The sequence below is a fragment of the Cetorhinus maximus genome, chromosome 6 (assembly GCF_964194155.1).
Source record: "Cetorhinus maximus chromosome 6, sCetMax3.hap1.1, whole genome shotgun sequence".
Taxonomy (NCBI): domain Eukaryota; kingdom Metazoa; phylum Chordata; class Chondrichthyes; order Lamniformes; family Cetorhinidae; genus Cetorhinus; species Cetorhinus maximus.
Window position 1 is genome coordinate 35,080,360 of NC_135884.1, and position 18,783 is coordinate 35,099,142.

The 18,783-nt window shown below is 42.1% G+C and overlaps 1 protein-coding gene across 2 annotated transcripts in view; it reads left to right on the forward strand.

The window, feature by feature from the left end:
* Nucleotides 1-566: 566 nt before the first annotated feature.
* Nucleotides 567-18,783, forward strand: part of pxk (PX domain containing serine/threonine kinase) — a 77,451-nt gene continuing 59,234 nt past the window's right edge. For both annotated transcript variants that reach the window (XM_078543606.1, XM_078543607.1), the window contains exons 1-2: nucleotides 567-805; nucleotides 16,123-16,173. In XM_078543606.1, the coding sequence (XP_078399732.1) occupies nucleotides 704-805; nucleotides 16,123-16,173 (153 nt within the window). In that variant the 5' untranslated portion in view covers nucleotides 567-703. The remainder of the gene's footprint in view (nucleotides 806-16,122; nucleotides 16,174-18,783) is intronic.

Here is an 18,783-nt window from a genome sequence, read left to right on the forward strand (position 1 = left end):
TTATCTTTGTTGTCTATGTACTAAATGTATGCCTCTTTCCTGGCCCTTATTCGTTCCCTTATGTCTTCATTCATCCATGGAGTATCGTTAGTGTATTTGTCATTTCATTTTGTTATTTGAGAATGCATTTTTATGTCATCAGCATGAGCCACGTTAAGCACTGAAAAGCTTCCACGTTCGCATGTTCGTAAACATGCTGTGCTTAATGCGCATAAATGTACTGAAACTTCAATTTTCATATTTAAAGTAGTCATATGGTGTGAATTCCATGCTTTCTTTGGTCCTGCTTGTTTAACTGATTTCTGCTTTTTTATATTTATTTTATTACTGTACGCTATTGAGATTGTCAGTACACCGATTGTCAGTAAATTGACAATTCAGCAAAATGAGCACATGAAGGGGCGTAACTTCGGGTGTAACTTCCCAAGTACTTTCACGCACGTCCTTTAATCATCTATCCAGAGTTGTCCGTGGGTCATAGCTGCAAATCTGCATCGTGACCTGGCAACTTTCCACTGTCCGTCTGTCCGTTACATCAGCCGGCAGCGCTATCCCAGCGCCAGTGGCGGAGAGCGGTGGAGTGTAGGACCTCGCGGATTCTGTGCGTGCGGTGCTGGCTTGAGGCTCCGGTGAAGCAGCTCTGAGGCGGCGGCCGCTCTCCCCCTCACATGCCCGCCGAGCACCGAGCCTCCCCGCCCTTGCAATGGCGTTCATGGAGAAGAAGAGCCCGGGCAAAGTGCTGCTGGACGACACGGTACCGCTGTCCTGCGTGATCGAAGCCAGCCAAAACCTGCAGTCGCACACGGTGAGTGCGGAGAGCAGGGCCGGCCCACCCCGGGGATGGATGGTGATGGTGGGGAAGGTGTTTAGGCCGCAGCTCCGAGGGGAGGTGAGGGTGATGCCGGTTGGGAGGTGATTTAGAAGGCGGCCTGTGGGAGGCGGTGACACAGGGACGGGCTGGATCGTAGCTCGAGCGGTGCCGGCCGTGGCAGAGCCAAGCGAGCGCGGTTCCAGTTGGAAAGGCAGTCCACGCCTGGAGAGCAGCCTGAGGCAAAGCCCAGACTGTTAATGATTGTGGAATTGTGAAATCCTTCCAGTGTTCACAGCGATTACTATCTGCTGTATCACCGCGTTGCACAATCCCTGGATTGACACTGCCAAAGGGTTATAAAATTCAAGGCCCCCCCCCCCCTCCTCCTCCGACTGGTACAATTTAACCCACTTCGTTCATTACTATACTCATGCCAACAGAAATGTGTTTATTCACACACTTGTATTTTTGTCACCTGTTTCTTACTGGCTAAAAACGGATGTTGTAAAAGCTGTTGAGTAGTCATAGTAATTTACCTTAATAACCCCATGCGATGGCAGCAACTGGTCAAGTATAAAGAGTGTATAATTTTATTCGACACAAGAGTTAAAAATGCCACTGCTGAGGTATGGAGTTCCTTTGGGTATATGTGTTTATATCTCGACCTCACCAGGTTTCTGACCCAGCCACAGCATTGAGCCCTAATCAAAGTCACAAATGACATCTGATGTAACTGTGTTGCACTATTGCTCTTCATTCTCTTTGACAACATTGCAATCTTTGACACTGTTGATCACACCATATACCGAAAACACCTCTCTTTTGTTGTCCAGCTCAAAAGGACTGACCTCTCCTGGTTGCATTCCTATCAACCCAAGCGTTTTGTTTTTCCTCCCCTGACATCATTACCTTTGGAGTCCCGGAAATATGTTTCCTAGGCCCCTTTCTTCTTAACTATGTTTCCCCTAACAACATTTCCAAATCATGGGATCAGGTTTCATGTGTATGCTGACAACAGTGGGGGTGGTTGGTCTGTTTTGGACACTTGGCAAAAGGAGCTTTACATTATCAATGCCTGCCTTGGTGCTAGAGTACTGAAATGTCTTAAACATTCACTAAAAAGTTGATATACTGAATTAACTATCATTGCTATGCTGTATTTCTTTTCTGTGAAAATTCAGCTTCTCAAGCCTTTTTTAAATCACAAAAATTGAGTGTTAAGTATTGTATCACAGTGGGTGTGGTATCATGGTTTGGTTGCCCCATGCATTTACTTTCTGTTTTGTTTCAACATGAGGTGCAATTATGGTGCAGAATTGAAAGTTAAACAGGTGTTTATCAATAAAACTGAATTTAAAAAAAAAATCAAATGAGTGGTCATGATGATTCTAACCACACTTCTTTCCATTTTAAGTATGGGGATTTCTTCTGAAATTTGAATTTCTTTAACCTGAATGCTAAACTATCTTTTCAAAAATTTGTTTCTGTTTATCAGCAAACTTATGTGCTGCACTCTTTGTCTAAAAATAAAACCATGATATGACATCAAATGTTTGATTTCTTTTCCCCCTTTTTCTAAACTTTGACTCACCCATGCTACTATGTTCCACACTGATGGGATGGTCAGTGTTATGGTTGAGGTGATTTCTAGGGAGCTTTGTAAGAGTGACCTGGGTGACTTAGCAACTGTGTAAAAGGTGACCTGCCCCTTACTCTGAGACTGTTACCTCACTGAAGTAAATTGCAAACGTGAACCTGTGGATACAATTAGCAAAGTGTGTTTGTGCTGAAATGCCATCAGCCATCGTTCCTGCCTGAACAAGTGTGGATTATTCAAGGAACACTAGCACCTATTTAAGGGCAAAGTGCGGTTAACTAATATGAGTGAGTTTTTTGATAAGCTAACAGAGAAGATTGATGAAGATAATGTGATTGATGTACATGGACTTTCAAAAGGTGCTTGAAATAGTGCTATGTAACAAGCTTGTCAGCAAAGATGAAGCCTGTGGAATAAAAACAACAGTGGCAGTGTGGATGTGAAGTTGATTAAGTGACAGAGTAAGCAGATACTGTTCCAATTGGTGAAGGTTTGGGAACCAGAGGATACCAGTTTGAAGTGATTGGCAAAAGAATAGAGGCAACATGAGGAAGAACATTTTTACACAACAAGTGGTTAGGATCTGAAATGAACTTCCAGAGAGCGTGGTGGAGACAGATTCAATTGTAGCTTTCAAAAAGGAATTGGACAATTATCTGAAGCAAAAAGATTTGTAGGACTTTGGGCAAAAGACAGGGGAGTAGGATGAGCCGAGTTGCTCTTGCAGAGAGTCAACACAGACAAATGGCCTCCTCCTTTGTTGTAACCATACTGTGATTCTTTGAAATCTAGTCCATTTAAGGAGGGATGAGGTTTGGTGCCAAAAAATAGAATTGTGGGGGTTTGAGTGAGACTAGTTACAATGGATCTATTGAGAGCTGAGCCTGACTAACAAATAGTTAGAGACAGGTTTTCATGGCTCCCATAGCTGTTATCCTAATTCAGAGATCCACTTGAATCTTCCATTTACCTGTTTTTGAATGGCTCAATTGAGTGTTGCTGTTATCCTCTCTCAGGTACCATGCCCTAAAAAAGGGCATTGGCAAACCACAGACTTCCATGCGTTGGTCCATGGTTATGGTTGGCAAGGTATTGCAATAGTTTGCTGTTGCCTTCTGCAGGTTCTGGCTGACCAGGAGATTCTCCTGCTCTTAGGCCTGTCAGAATGCATTTTGGAAGGATTTGCAGGTTGATAATCAATCTGTTTGCCCATGTTATGTGCATCAAATCCTGAAGTGGGACTCAAACCTGGAGCTTCTGGCCCAGAGTTAGGGACGCTACCACTGCACCACAAGATCTCCATATGTTGCTGTTACAAGGCTTTTAAAAAATTATTTTACAGAAATTGTGCTTGAACATATGAAATAGGAACAGAAGTAGGCCATTCGGCCTCTCAAGCCTGCTCCGTCACTCAGTAAAATCATGGCTGATTTGTTTGTTTCACATTCCACATTCCCATGTACCCCTGATAACCTTAGATTCTCGTTAGGCAAAGGAATCAGTCTACCTCTGCATGAAAAATATTCAATGACCCCTTCACCATCGCCTCCTGAGGCAAAGTTCCAATGTCGCACAACCCTCTTGAGAGAAAAGAATTCTCATCCCTGTCCTAAAAGGGTGACCCCTAATTTTAAAACCGTGCCCCCTAGTTCTGGACACACAAGAGAAAATATCCTTTCCACGTCCACCTTGTCAAGACCGTTCAGGATCTTTTATTCTTCAGTCAAGTCACCTTTCACTCTTCTGAACTCCAGTGGAAACAAGCCCAGTCTGTCCAACCTATCATCATTAGACAACCCGCTCATTCCAGGTATCAATCTTGTAAACCTCTTCTGAACCGCCTCCAATGCAGTTACATTCTTCATTAAATAAGGAGACCCAACCTGCACACAGTATTCGAGATGCGGCCTCATCAATGCCCTGTATAACTGAAGCATAACATCCTTTCTTTTATGTTCAATTCCTCTCGTAATAGAGCTTAGCATTCCATTAACCTTCTTGATTGCACGCTCTACTTGTATGCTAACTTTTTGTGACTCATGCACTAGAATATGTAGATCCCCCTGCGCCTTGGAATTTAGCAGTCGTTCTCCATTTAAGCTCTGATTTTTTTATTCTTCCTGCCAAAGTGAACAACTTCACAATTCCCCACATTATACTCCATCTGCCAGATTTTTGCCCACTCACTCAACCTATCTATATCCGTCTGCAACCTCCTTATGTCTTCTTTGCAACATACTTTCCTATCTATCTTTGTGTCAACTGCAAATTTAGCAACCATGCCTTCACTCTCCTTATCTAAGTTATTGATGTAAATTGTAAAAAAGTTGAGGCCCCAGCACAGACCCCTGTGGGACTCCACTCATCACAGCCAATCAGACAGACCCATTAATGCATACTCTGTTTTCTGCCAGTCAGCCAATCTTCCATCTATGCTAATATGTTACCCCTACGCCATGAGCTTTTCTTTTCCACGATAACCTTTGATGTGGCACCTTATGAAATGCCTTCTGTAAATCCAAGTACAGCATGTCTACAGGCTCCCCTTTATCCACAATGCATGCTACTTCTTCAAAGAACTCCAATAAATTGGTTAAACGTAATTTCCCTTTCACAAAGCCATGCTGACTCTTCCCGATTACCTTGAGTTTCTCTAAGTGCCCAGCTGTAACCTCCTTAATGATTGATTCTAACACCTTCCCCACAATAGACGTCAAGCTAACTGACCTGTAGTTTCCTGTTTACTGTCTCCTTCTGTTGAATAGAGGGATTATATTTGCTACTTTCCAGTCTGATGGAACCTTTCCAGAACCTAGCAAATTTTGGAAAATGAACACCAATGTATCTACTACCTCATTAGCCACCTCTATTTAAAACCCTAGGATGAAGTCCATCAGGACCCGGAGACTTGTCAGCCCACAGCTCCCTCTGTTTGCTCACTACCGCTTCCCTAGTGATTGTAATTCCACCAAGTTCCCCTCTCCCTTCCACCTCCTGATTTATAGCTATTACTGGAATGTTTTTTGTATCCTCTATAGTGAAGACAGAAACAAAATATTTGTTCATTTCATCCACCATTTCCTTATTATCTACTATTAACTCCCCATTCTCCCTCCCTGGAGGACCAAAAGCCCCTTTACTTATTCTTTTCCTTTTCAAATGCCTGTAAGTATTCTTGCTATTTGTTTTTACATTTCTAGCTAGCTTCCTCTCATATTCTTAATTTCTTTCTCCTGATTAACCTTTTAGTCATTCTCTGCCATTCTTCATTTTCTGACCAATCATCTGACCTGCCACTCATCTTTGGGCAGTTGTATGCTATTTCCTTAAATTTGATACTTCCCTTAACTACTTTATTTAATCACAGATGATGGGTCCTCCCTTTAGAATTTTTCTCTATAGTAGGATTATACTTATTTTGAGTATTCCAAAATATTCCCTTAAATGTCTGCCACTGCTTCTCTATTGTAAGAGTGGTAAGGGTAAAGAATTGAGGTGAGCAACCAACTTCAGCTTTTCTTACAGCAAACTGAGTTCTTTTTTGGGCCAGACTTGTTGAGATGTTTTTTGTATTACCATATTTGTTGGCTAGACTACTGTAATTCAAAAAGTTGTGAATCATTCTCTGTTTCAAGATACCCATTGGAAAGGATGTGGCTATGAGAAGCTGCCTGACTACTTTTAATTATGCGCCTGTAGAGCATGCTAAGTTGCCACCCAATATTTTTAACCTTGCTATAAATGAATCAGTGTTTGTCGTATGCATTATATTGGTTACTGGATTATTCTGCCAGTAAAAATTTAAAAATGAACTTCCTCCTTTCAGTTGCTATATATAGTATGGAAGGAAATATGCATGTTCTTCAATTAACTGTTATTTTCAGTTTCTTGTCTATTCTTGGGTATTAGGTAGAACTGGAAGTTTGTGAGCATGAAATTTTCCTGTTATTCTCTAAAGTGAAACTGGTTGGGTGCACAATCTACACATTTTATTTCGAGTGACCTCCTGTCTTTGGTGCCTTTATTCCATGTACCACATTTTTGTAAGTGTTTTCTGAAATATTGATCTCGGAAGACAAAGGTTATTGATGTAATAAAAAACATTACAAAAAGATTCTTTATTGGGAATGAAGTTTGAAAATTTTAATAAAAATCAATTAAGTTGTTCTATGTGCACTATGGCACTGAAAAAGGAATCCCCAGGTGCTCAGGACAAGTTTAGAAGTTCCTGTGTGAAAATGGTCCTCAAAACCTGAAGCAAATTTAGGAGTATTTTGTTCCTGAGTTCCATGTGAAAACTTGCATTTATATGGTGTCTTGCACCCTTTTTTAATATTGTTCTACCTCCCATGGGTATATTTTTCACTCTGTGTTCTTTTGTTTTCTTTGTTTGTGTCCAAATCTTGTGTTAGGTCCTAAGCTCTGAATTCCCTCCCTTAACCACTCTACCTCTCTCTCCTGCTTGAAGACACCTTTCCTAAAACCTAGCTCGTAACAAGGCGCTGTCCTGTTATTTCCTTATGTGGCTTGATGTCATATTTTGTTTGATTATGCATCCTGTCATGCACCTTTGGATGCTTTGTTGTGTTAAAAGTACTATGCTTAACGTAGTTGTTAATTGTAGAGTAATTTTACTTCAGAGTCATCAGAGCAGCATTGCATGTGGTTTTGATGCTGGGCATCAACATCCGTCAAACTGCCTGTTGAATTTTGTTTCCTGTTTACCAGTTACTATATTCAGTGTGGGCTTTTTCTTTGCTGCATTGTTTACTCTCATTTGATATGCTTGTGTTTATGCTAAAATCAAAAAGGAAATTGGAAAAAAATGGTACATATCTTTAGGGATAGAAACTGAGAGTAAAAGCCTTCTTTTGAAATGTTTCTAGGATAACACTTTGAGGGGTTATCATGTAAAATTATCTCAGTGGAAGAGAGCATAGTGTGCCCGGTTTTTATCTTTAGTCTCACTGTCAAACTTAGCAACCACTCATAGCCAGTTATCAAGGCAAAATTAACAACAGTACCACATTAAACCAAAATATTTTAAAGCTTAGAAATTGGACAAACATGTTAAGAGTAAATTAGAGTGATTGTAGTTTAAATATCGTACATTGTAAATATTTCCTTGTCCCTGGAACCATTCTTGTAAACCTTTTCTGCACCGTCTCTAATGCCTTCACTTCCTCCTTAAAGTGCAGGGCACAGAATTGGACCCAGTTGAAACAGAACCAAAGCTTTATAAAGGTTCAAAATAAATTCCTTGCTTTTCTATCTTACACCTCTATTTATAAAGCTCAGGACACTGAATGCTTTTTCAACCACTTTCTCAACCTACCCTGATACCTTCAATGATTTGTGCACAGATACCCCCAGATCTCTCTGTTCCTGCATCTACTCTTGAATTGTGCCATTTATCTTATTTCCTTCCTTCATTCTTCTACTAAAATGTATCACTTAACACTTCTCTGCATTAAATTTTTCATTGCCATGCGTTCATCCATTCCACCAGCCTGTCTGTGTGTCCTCTTGAAGTTTATTACTATCTTCCTCATAGTTCACAATACTCCCAATTTTTGTGTCATCTGCAAACTTTGAAATTATACCCTGTTCACCCAAGTCTCAGTCTTTAATATATATCAAGAAAAGTTGTGGTCCTAGTACTGACCCCTGAGGAACATCATTCTAGAACTTCCTCCAGCCTGAGATGTTAGCGACGGAAACAGTTAACTGTCAAGGAGTGCTTAAGTGGTAATTGTAAGTTAACAAGCTAAGTACCTCTCTTGGTGTGTGTATATAAAGAGAAAACAGGTGAGACAATGGCCGGGATTCTCCGTGCCTGCTGGCATCGGGCATGTTTGACGACATACGCGGACAATATGGCGCGATCGGCTTCACGACGGCGTGAAACCAGCTCGCGATTGTCCACTCAGCCCGCCAATGGCGGGTCGTGCTCTCTGCAATCTGACGTCAGGAGCCTCATTGTAATACATCAGCATATCGTTATTAGGCCTACCCTCAGGAATCGTCCCCACTCCCTGGATCGTCTGCCCATATCGGTGGGAAAACGCGCCAGATGGACATGTGAGGATATGTGTATGAGAATGGGTGGCGATGTCCCTTGAACTGGCAGTGAGAGGTATGCCAGTGATTGTGTGATGGGCTTGAGTGTGAGAGTTTAGAGTGATGAGATGGTTGTCATACCCTGGCTGCATGGATGAGATCATTGATTCTCTATCTGCATTGGCTGGCCAACCTCTTCTGTGCAGCATTGGCACTGATCACCGCTGCCACCGCCTCCCAAGCCTGGTTGGTCATGCCGCTGCCCATCCTGCGGCCAGAGCGGGGATAGAGGACATCGTGGCAGGCCTCCATGGCATTCAAAATGCGTTCCAGTGATGCATCACTAAACCTGGGGGCTGCAGTCTTTTTGCCCTTCTTGGAAATGTTCCCTGCAGGGAGGCGATGACAAAGTGGTATTGTTGCTCGACTAGTAATCCAGAGACCCAGGGTAATGCTCTGGAGACCCGGGTTCGAATCCTGCCACGGCAGATGGTGGAATTTGAATTCAATAAAATTATGGAATTGTAAAAACCCATCTAGCCTACATTTGACTCCAGACCTACAGTAATGTGGTTGACTCTTAAATGCCCTCTAAAATATATCAAACCGCTACAAAGTTACAAAAAAAGGAATGAAATCGGACGGGCCACCCGGCATCAACTTAGACACCGGAAACGACAACGGCAATCAGAGCTCTGTCGACCCTGCAAAATCCTCCTTGCATCTGGGGGCTAGTGCCAAAATCGGGAGAGCTGCCTCACAAACTAGTCGAGCAACAGCCTGTTGTCCTCAATGGAATCATATCTTACAAATAATGTCCAAGACACCACGATCACCATCCCTAGATATGTCCTGTCGCACCGGCGGCACAGTGGTATACAGTCGAGAGGGAGTTGCCCTGGGAGTCCTCAACATCGACTCCGAACCGCATGAAGTTTCACCAGGTCAAACATGGGCAAGGAAACCACCTGCTAGTTACCATGTACTGCCCTCCCTCAGCTGATGAATTAGTGTTCCTAATTCACTTGGGGGAAACACTGAGGATGGCAAGGGCACAGAATGTACTCTGGGTGAGGGACTTCAATGTCCATCACCAAGAGTGACTTGGTAGCACCACTACTGATCGAGCTGGCCAAGTCCTAAGTCCCAGACTGGGTCTGTGGCCAGTGGTGAAGGAAAAACATGATTGACCTCATCCTCACCAACCTGCCTGCCGCAGGTGCATCTGTCCATGACAGTATCGGTAGGAGTGACCACCCCACAGTCTTTGTGGAGACAAGTCCCGCCTTCACATTGAGGGTACCCTCCATCGCGTTGTGTGATACTACCACCATGCTAAATGGGATAGAGTTCGAACAGATCTAGCAACTAAAGACTGGGCATCAGGTGCTGTGGGCCATCAGAAACATCAGAATTATACTCGAACACAATCTGTAACCTCATGGCCCGGCATATCACCCACTCTACCATTACCATCAAGCCAGGGGATCAACCCTGGTTCAATGAAGAATGCAGGAGGGCATGCCAGGAGCAGCACTAGGCATACCTAAAAATGAGGTGTCAACTTGATGAAACTACAACACAGGGTTACTTGTGTGCCAAACAGCATAAGCAGCAAGTCATAGACCAAGCTATGTGATCCCACAACCAACGGATCAGATATAAGCTCTGTAGTCCTGCCACATCCAGCTGTGAATGGTGGTGGACAATTAAACGACTCACTGGAGAAGAAGGCTGCACAAATATCCCCATCCTCAATGAAGGTGCAAACGATAAGGTTGAAGCATTTGCCACGATCTTCAACTAGAAGTGGCGAGTGGATGATCCATCTCTGCCTCCGGAGGTCCCTAGCTTCACAGATGCCAGTCTTCAGCCAATTCGATTCACTCCATGTGACATCAAGAAACGGCTGAAGGCACTGGATATTGCAAAGGTTTTGGGCCCTGACAATATTCCAGCAATAGTACTGAAGACTTGTGCTCCAGATCTTGCTGTGCCCCTAGCCAAGTTATTCCAGTACAGCTACAACACTGGCATCTTCCTGGCTATGTGGAAAATTGCCCAGGTATGTCCTGTACACACAAAGCAGGACAAATCCAATCCAGCCAATCGTCACCCCATCAGTCTACTCTCAATCATCATTAAAGTGATGGAAGGGATCATCAACAGCGCTATTAAGCGGCGCTTGCTTAGCAATAACCTGCTCACTGATGCCCAGTTTGGGTTCCGCCAGGGCCACTCAGCTCCTAATCTCATTACAGCCTTGGTTCAAACATGGACAAAAGAGCTGAACTCATGAGGTGAGAGTGACTGCCCTTGACATCAAGGCTGCATTTGACCGAGTGTAGCATCAAGGAGCCCAAGCAAAACTGGAGTCAATGAGAATAAGGGGAAAACTCTCCACTGGTTGGAGTCATACCTAGCACAAAGGGAGATGGCTGAGGTTGTTGGTGGTCAAATATTTCGGCTCCAGGACACCACTGCAGAAGTTCCTTTGGGTAGTGACCTTGGCCCAACCATCTTCAGCTGCTTCATCAATGACCTTCCTTACATCATAAGGTCAGAAGTGGGGATGCTCGCTGATGATTGCGCAATGTTCAGCACCATTCGTGACTCCTCAGATACTGAAGCAGTCCATGTCCAAATGCGGCAAGACCTGGACAATTATCCAGGCTTGGGCTGCCAAGTGGCAAGTAACATTTGCGTCACACAAGTGGCAATGACCATCTCCAATGAGTGAGAATCCAACCATCGCCCCTTGATGTTCAATGGCATTACCATCACTGAATCCCCCACTATCAACATCCTGGAGTTACCATTGACCAGAAACTGAACTGGACCAGCCATATAAATACTGTAGCTACAAGAGCAGTTCAGAGGCTAGGAATCGCACGACAAGTAACTCACCTCCTGACTCCCCAAAGTCTGTCCACCATCTACAAGGCACAAGTCCTGAGTGTGATGGAATACTCCCCATTTGCCTGGGTCAGTGCAGCTCCCACAACACTCCAGAAGCATGACACCATCCAGGACAAAGCAGCCCATTTGATTGGCATCACATCCACAAACATTCATTCCTTCCACCACCTAAACACAGTAGCAGCAGTGTGTATCATCTACAAAATGCACTGCAGGAATTCATCAAGGCTTCTTAGACAGCACCTTCCAAACCCACGACCACTTCCATCTAGAAGGACATGGGCAACAGATAGATGGGAACACCACCATCTGGATGTTCCCCTCCAAGACACTCACCATCCTGACTTGGAAATATATCGCTGTTTCTTCACTATTGCTGGGTCAAAATCCTGGAACTCCCTTCCTAACAGCATTGTGGGTGTACGTCTACAAATGGACTGCAGCGGTTCAAGAAGGCAGCTCACCATCACCTTCTCAAGGGCAACAAGGGATGGGCAATAAATGCTGGCCCAGCCAACGAAGCCCACACCCCGTGAATGAATTTTTAAAAAGTAGCCACAACCATTCACTGCTACTCTGTTTCCAGTCATTCAGCTGACTTCATATCCATGCTGCCACTGTCCCTTCTCTTCCATGGGCTTCAACGTTGCTGCCAAGTCTATTACGTGACATTTTATCAAACACCTTTTGGAAGTCCATATGCATCACACCAACCGCATTAACCTCATCAACCACCTCTGTTACCTTGTATAAGAAAAATTCATTCAAGATGGTTAAACAGAATTTACCTTTAACAAATATGTGCTGGCTTTCCCTATTAATTTGCACTTGTCCAAGTACAGTTAATTTTGTCCCAGATTACTGTCTTTAAAAGCTTTCCCACCTCAAGGTTAAGCTGACTGGCCTGTAGTTGCTGGATTTATCATTACACCATTTTTTTGAATAAGGGTGCAATATTTGCAGCACTTCAGTTCTCTGGTATCATCAGCATATCTAAGGAGGATTTGAAGATTATGGCCAGTACCTCTGCAGTTTCCTCCCTTACTTCCCTCGGTATTCTTAGGTGTATTCCATTTGGTCTTGGTGACTTATTGACTTTAAGTGCAACCAGCCGCTAATGCCTTCTCTTTATCAATTGTTTGACCATCCAGTATCTCAACTATCTCCACTTGCACTAAGACTTGGGGAGCGTCTTCTTCCTTGATAAAGATAGATGCAATGTACCCATTTTAGTACCTCAGTCATACCCTTTGCCTCCATACATTGATCCCCTTTTTGTTCACTAATTGGTTCTATCCTTCCTCTTACTACCATTTTATTACTTATATGCTTAGAAAAAACTTTTGTCTTTTATGCTAATTGCCAGTCTTTTCTTGCAATCTCTTTTAACCTCTCTGATTTCATTTCTCACTACCCTTGTGAACTTCCTATATTCAGTACTTGTATTATCAACCTGACTTCTGTCTTTATCTGCTTCACCTTACTCTCTAACTTACCAGTGAACACCAAGTGAGGTCAAGAAAAGTTGATAGAGCAAATTGGCATAAAGACAAAAGAAAACAGTGGCATTGGGATGAACTACACTAAAGTTGATCATTCTTACCCACTATTTGGGGAGGAGGGATGAATTTGCGTTCATGGAGTATCTTGTAAATAGAGTACTGCTATTGTGATTTTGGCATATTCATCCAGATTGCAGTAATAGTGCATTCATAGGTTTGGTGTGTGGAACTGAAACGTAGGAGACACTTTTCACGTAGAAGTCTGATTTTAAAATGTTACAATTTTAGGTGTGTTTTGTAATCACAGCTACTTTTGCTAGCCCCATGCTTCATTGTGGGCTTAGTTATTGTTTTGGAAGTTTTCAGGTTAGAGGAGTGTGGAAAGACATCTGAGGCCAGTTGATTGACATTGTGGAAGTTTAAAAGTTCTCTCTACAAGAAAGATCACAAGTATCTCCCTCATGCACAAAACACAACTTTCCTATTGGTTGTGTTCATATGGCTATCAGTGACTCTATTATTCAACCTTTTTGTTATTTATTTTATCATCCTTCAACAAATGGCAGTCTTTTTAGACTTATTGAACAGAAGTCTTTTATTTGAGCCAAATTGATTATTGAAGCATTTATTTGAACACTCCTTTTTGACAATGCCTTTTCTTAGGGAGTATTGACCTATTAAGTTTGATTTACTCTCTTGGTTTGCTATATAAACATAGAAACTAGGAGCAGGAGTAGGCCATTCGGCTCTTCGAGCCTGCTCCACCATTCATTATGATCATGGCTGATCATCCAACTCAATAGCCTGCTCCTGCTTTCTCCCCATACCCGTTGATCCCTTTTGCCCCAAAAGCTATATCTAACTCCTTCTTGAAAACATACAATGTTTTGGTCTCAACTACTTTCTGTGGTAACGAATTCCACAGGCTCACCACCCTCTGGGTGAAGAAATTCTCCTCATCTCAGTCCTAAATGGTCTACCCCATATCCTCAGACTGTGACCCCTGGTTCTGGACTCCCCCAACATTGGGAGTGCATTGCATTTCTCTCTACTCTGTCTCAGTTGTTTACAAAATAAATTTTGAACCTAATTTGTTAATTTTGACTTTGTTGGTTTACTGTGCAACAGTGCTCTACGATTAGTTGTTCAACTCTGCAGAAGGGAGCTCTTCAGTGAATTAAGAAAATGGTACATTCGCCTCTGAGACCTGATCCAGGCCAGAGTGATGGGACGAGAGTCACACATTTCTGTTTCTTGCAAGGGTAATCTCAACATGGTTCTTAATAGACTCATGTCCACAGTACAGAACTTTTTATACGATGAAGCTACAATAGCTGATACGGAAATGTCACAGTGGTACAACAGAAGAATGTTTTTAAGGCTTCTTGTTGAATCAGTGTTGAGACACAACTGTCCTTTATATTTGCAGTCAAAGCACTTAAATTAAGAATGCTGACAAACAACAAACAGTATTTGATCTTTTCAAAAATTAGTGGCTTTGATTTTGTGGTCAGCAGCAAAGGGGTGGCCCTTGCCTTTTATTATGTTTACAGCTTCACACAGACGTTTGTGGATTTTTGAGTGGCAACTTTTGGTTACTACAGGTAGTTTGGAATCTGTTTGAACGGGACATGCAGCAGTGTGTCTGTTCAACCAGTCAGATTGAAGAATCCTCATTGAGACATATAGTCTAGGTGAGGAGGTATAGATTAGAATATTTAATTCAGAGTGAAAATAGAGAGGTAAAGAAAGCTAGGATTGAGAGAGACAGAAAAGAGACAAAGCAAAAGTAAAAACACATTTTGAAATGTCCAACAATAATTAAATTTTGAAGGAATAAGACTCCACATTTGTAAAATGATATTTTCAGGGCCAGAAAAATGGCAATAATTAAGACACATCATGCCAGTAAAAATTCACTTTTCCCTGAATGCACCAGCCTTAGCTTTTCCTGGCATGCTGAGTGGGTAGGTATCACAACCTCGAGTCCTTCATGGGATTTAATACTGAGCCTATTGGTGAGATACCAGTGTGATGAAGTTTGAGCAGGGCAAACTGTCCAGCAACTTCTTAATTTCTTTGTTTGACAGAGTGTGTGCAGATGCCAGAAGCTGATTTAGTCCATAATATTGGTGACGCAGTTAGCCTTGTTGTCATTCCTTCAGTGAAAATCCAGGCCAGTGTCTTGTCTTGATGCATGCAAAATTCAGACCTCGTTCTTCCCGCTCCTATGCTGAAGATACTGATGTTTGTGGGGGTATGCTTCCATGGATGCTGAGAGATCTGACCCAAGTGGCCATTCTTCCTTTGTGAAATTGGATACTGATTGTTGGTAGGCCATTTAATCATGAAGAGTAGCACAGTCTAGCCCAATCTTGTTCTTGTCCAATGTCATCACTCTTACATGTAACAGCAAAACTCAGCTTTGTTTCAGCCATGGCTCAGTAGGTAGCACTCTTGCCTCTTGGGTCAGAAGGTTGTGAGTTCAAGTCCCACTCCAAAAACTTGAGCACAAAAATCTAGGCTAACTCTCCGCTATAGCACTGAAGGAGTGATGCACTAGTAGAGGTGCTATCTTTGGGATAAGACGTTAAACTGCTGTCTCTGGTAACTATAAAAGATCGCATGGTACTATTTTGAAGAAGAGCAGGGGAATTATCGCCAGTGTCCTGACCAATATTTCTCTCTCAACAAACATCACAAAAACAGATTATTTGGTCATTATCCTGTTACTGTTTTGGGAGCTTGCTGTGCACAAATTGGTGTCCATGTTTCCTGCATCACATCAGTGACTGCGTTGCAAAGTGCTGTAAAACACTTTGGGATATCCTGAGTTTATGAAAGGTGCAATATAAATGGAGGAATTTCATTTTTTTGATAGTGATCATGAGTTAAAACTCTGGCCGATTTTTATTCTCTCCTGTTCCTAGGTATAAAGGCCAATTGTAATGCCCTAACTGCTGCCACAGTGATCAACTAACTCAAAAGACTGGAATTTGAACTTGTAACCCTCTTGTCATTATGGTTTAGATACTACACCAGGCAGTACCTTTAATTAATTAATTTAGACCAATTCAAAAGAAAATCTACAGCTCTGAACTGAAATCCTGATTGCCAAACCAACCACAATACTTCTGTGCTCACATTTTGGGCCATTGTACTGTGTTGGTTAAAAGTATGAGGTATTCTGTTCTGGCCTTGCTCTAATTTGCTTGTCTTGTTTACTTTTATAGGAATATATTATTCGTGTACAACGTGGAGTGTCGGCAGAAAACAGTTGGCAGGTACACCATTTCAATATAAATTTTTTTTAACCTATTATGTTTTACCAGTTAACTTTGTGCACAGGGCGGAATTATATCTGTCCATTTTCCCTATTGTCTCCGTGAAGCACTTTGCAAAGTTTTTTTTTTACATTAAAGATGCTCTACATGCTATTTTTACATATGTGCTATATTCTGAGGTTGAATTTTCTGCTTAGTGTGGGACTGTAGCAAAGTGGTAATGTTACTGGACTAGTAGACTGGAGGCCTAGACTAATGCTCTGGAGACATAAGTTCAAATTCCACCATGGCAGCTGGAGGATTTTTAAATTCAGTTAACTAATAAATTTGAAATAAAGTGCTAGTTTCGATAATGATCATGAAACTACTGGATTGTCATAAAAGCCCACCTGGATCACCAGTGTCCTTCAGAGGAGGAAATCCGCCTCCTTATCCAGCCTGGTTTGCATGTGCCTCCAGACTTGCAGCAATGCGATTGACTCTTGACTGCCCTCTGAAATGGACTGGCAAGTCACTCAGTTATATCAAACCACTACAGAAAATGCACAGTGGGTTTCCAAACCACATAGATTGCAGTGGTTCTAGAAGGTGACTCACCACCACCTTCTCGAGGGTAATTGGGCCAGCAGTGCTCACATCCCGAGAACAATTTTTAAAAAATGTTACAACCATCCTAATTTTGATGTGGGCATTTGAGAATTTCTGTTCTTGATATATGTACAAAATTGAGCGGCATACATAATTGATTGGACTGTTAGCTCTCTTTTATCATCGTATTGGATGTGGCTCAGTGTAGCATTCCCATCTCTTGGAGCAGAAGGTTGTGGATTCAAGTCCTACTCTAGAGACTTGAACTCAAAATCCAGGCTGATGTTTCAGTGCTGTACTGAGGTAGTGATGTACTTTAAGGCCCCTCTGCCCTTGGGTGGATGTAAAATATGGTATAGCTGTAGGTCAGAGCAGAACAGGGGAGTTATCCCTGGTATCCTGGCTAATATTTATCCCTCAGTCAATGTCACTAAAATCAGATTACTTGGCCATTATGTCATTGCTGTTTTTGGGATGTTGTTGTGAGCTAATTGGCTGCATTTCAACAGTGATACATTCAATTCAGTACACTTAATTGGCTGTGAAGCCCTTGGGATATCCCAAGGTCATTAGATAAAAACAAAAAGCTAAAAGCTACTGCGGATGCTGGAAATCCAAAACAAAAACAGAATTACCTGGAAAAACTCAGCAGGTCTGGCAGCATCGGTGGAGAAGAAATCAGTTAACGTTTCGAGTCCTCACGTTCTGCCGAAGGGTCGTGAGGACTCGAAACGTTAACTGATTTCTTCTCCACCGATGCTGCCAGACCTGCTGAGTTTTTCCAGGTAATTCTGTTTTTGCCAAGGTCATTAGATGTTACTATATAAGTGCAAGTTCTTTCTTTCCTTTATGCTATTAATATAGCTTTCAGCCTCCTTGAACAATTAATTAAAGAATAACATAGCTTGGTCTAATATCACTTTTTTGCCATTTTCATCCATACTTTTCTAGCTGCTGCTCTAAAAATCCCTTGAAGAAGAGAAATTAGTAAAAGAGGTTGCACTCTTTAGTCATTCACAGGGTGTTGTTGGCAAGACCAGCACTTATTGTACATCCCTAATTGGCTTTGAGAAGGTAGTGAGCTGCCATGTTGAACCGCTGCATTGTACTTTGTCATAGCAGTTTGGCAAATTGAGTGGCTTGCTTGGCAATTTCAGAAAGCACTTGAGAGTTAAAAGAGATATGTGGATCTGGAGCCACATATTGGTCAGACCAGTAGGGAGGGCAGATTTCTTTCCCTCGAGGACATTTGTGAACCAGATGGGTTTTTATGACAATCCAGAAGCTACATGGTCACCAGATGCTATATTGTTTGTGCTACAAGGCTATTACAGATGCGCGTAGTCTGGAAAAACAAATAATTATATTTCTACATGTGAAAATGATATTTCATTACAGACTCAATTAATTAGATTGCCTTTTGTTAGTAGTTTTTATGTTTGTTCATGGAATGTTGGCATCACTAGCAAGGCCAGCATTTGTTGCCCATCCGTAATGGCCCTTGAACTGAGGGTGGCTTGCTAGGCCATTTCAGAGAGCAATTACAAATCAACCACATTGCTGTGGATCTGGAGTCACATGTAGGCCAGACCAGATAAGCTAGGCAGATTTCCTTCCCTGAAGAACATGAGTGAGTTAGATGGGTTTTTATAGCAATTGATAGTTTCATGGTCACCATTACTGAGACTATCCAGATTTTAAAAATTAATTGCATTTAAATTCCACCAGCTACCACGGTGGGATTTGAACCTATATCCCCAGAGCATTAGCCTTGGCCTCTGAGTTGCTAGCTAGTGATATAACCACTATGTCACGATCTCCCCTGAATATAAAATGCGTATAATGAAGTTAGACCTATTTGGCCCAGAGTTAATAATCAATTGATATATGTTGTAATTGAAGTTATTCCATTTCTTTCTATGAACAAAGCAACTCACTGCAGATATATCCACAAAAGAATTTCTAGAGAGTTTTATAGAGCTCTGCTAGTTTCATATGTAAAGCTGTCAACTGATAGTATAT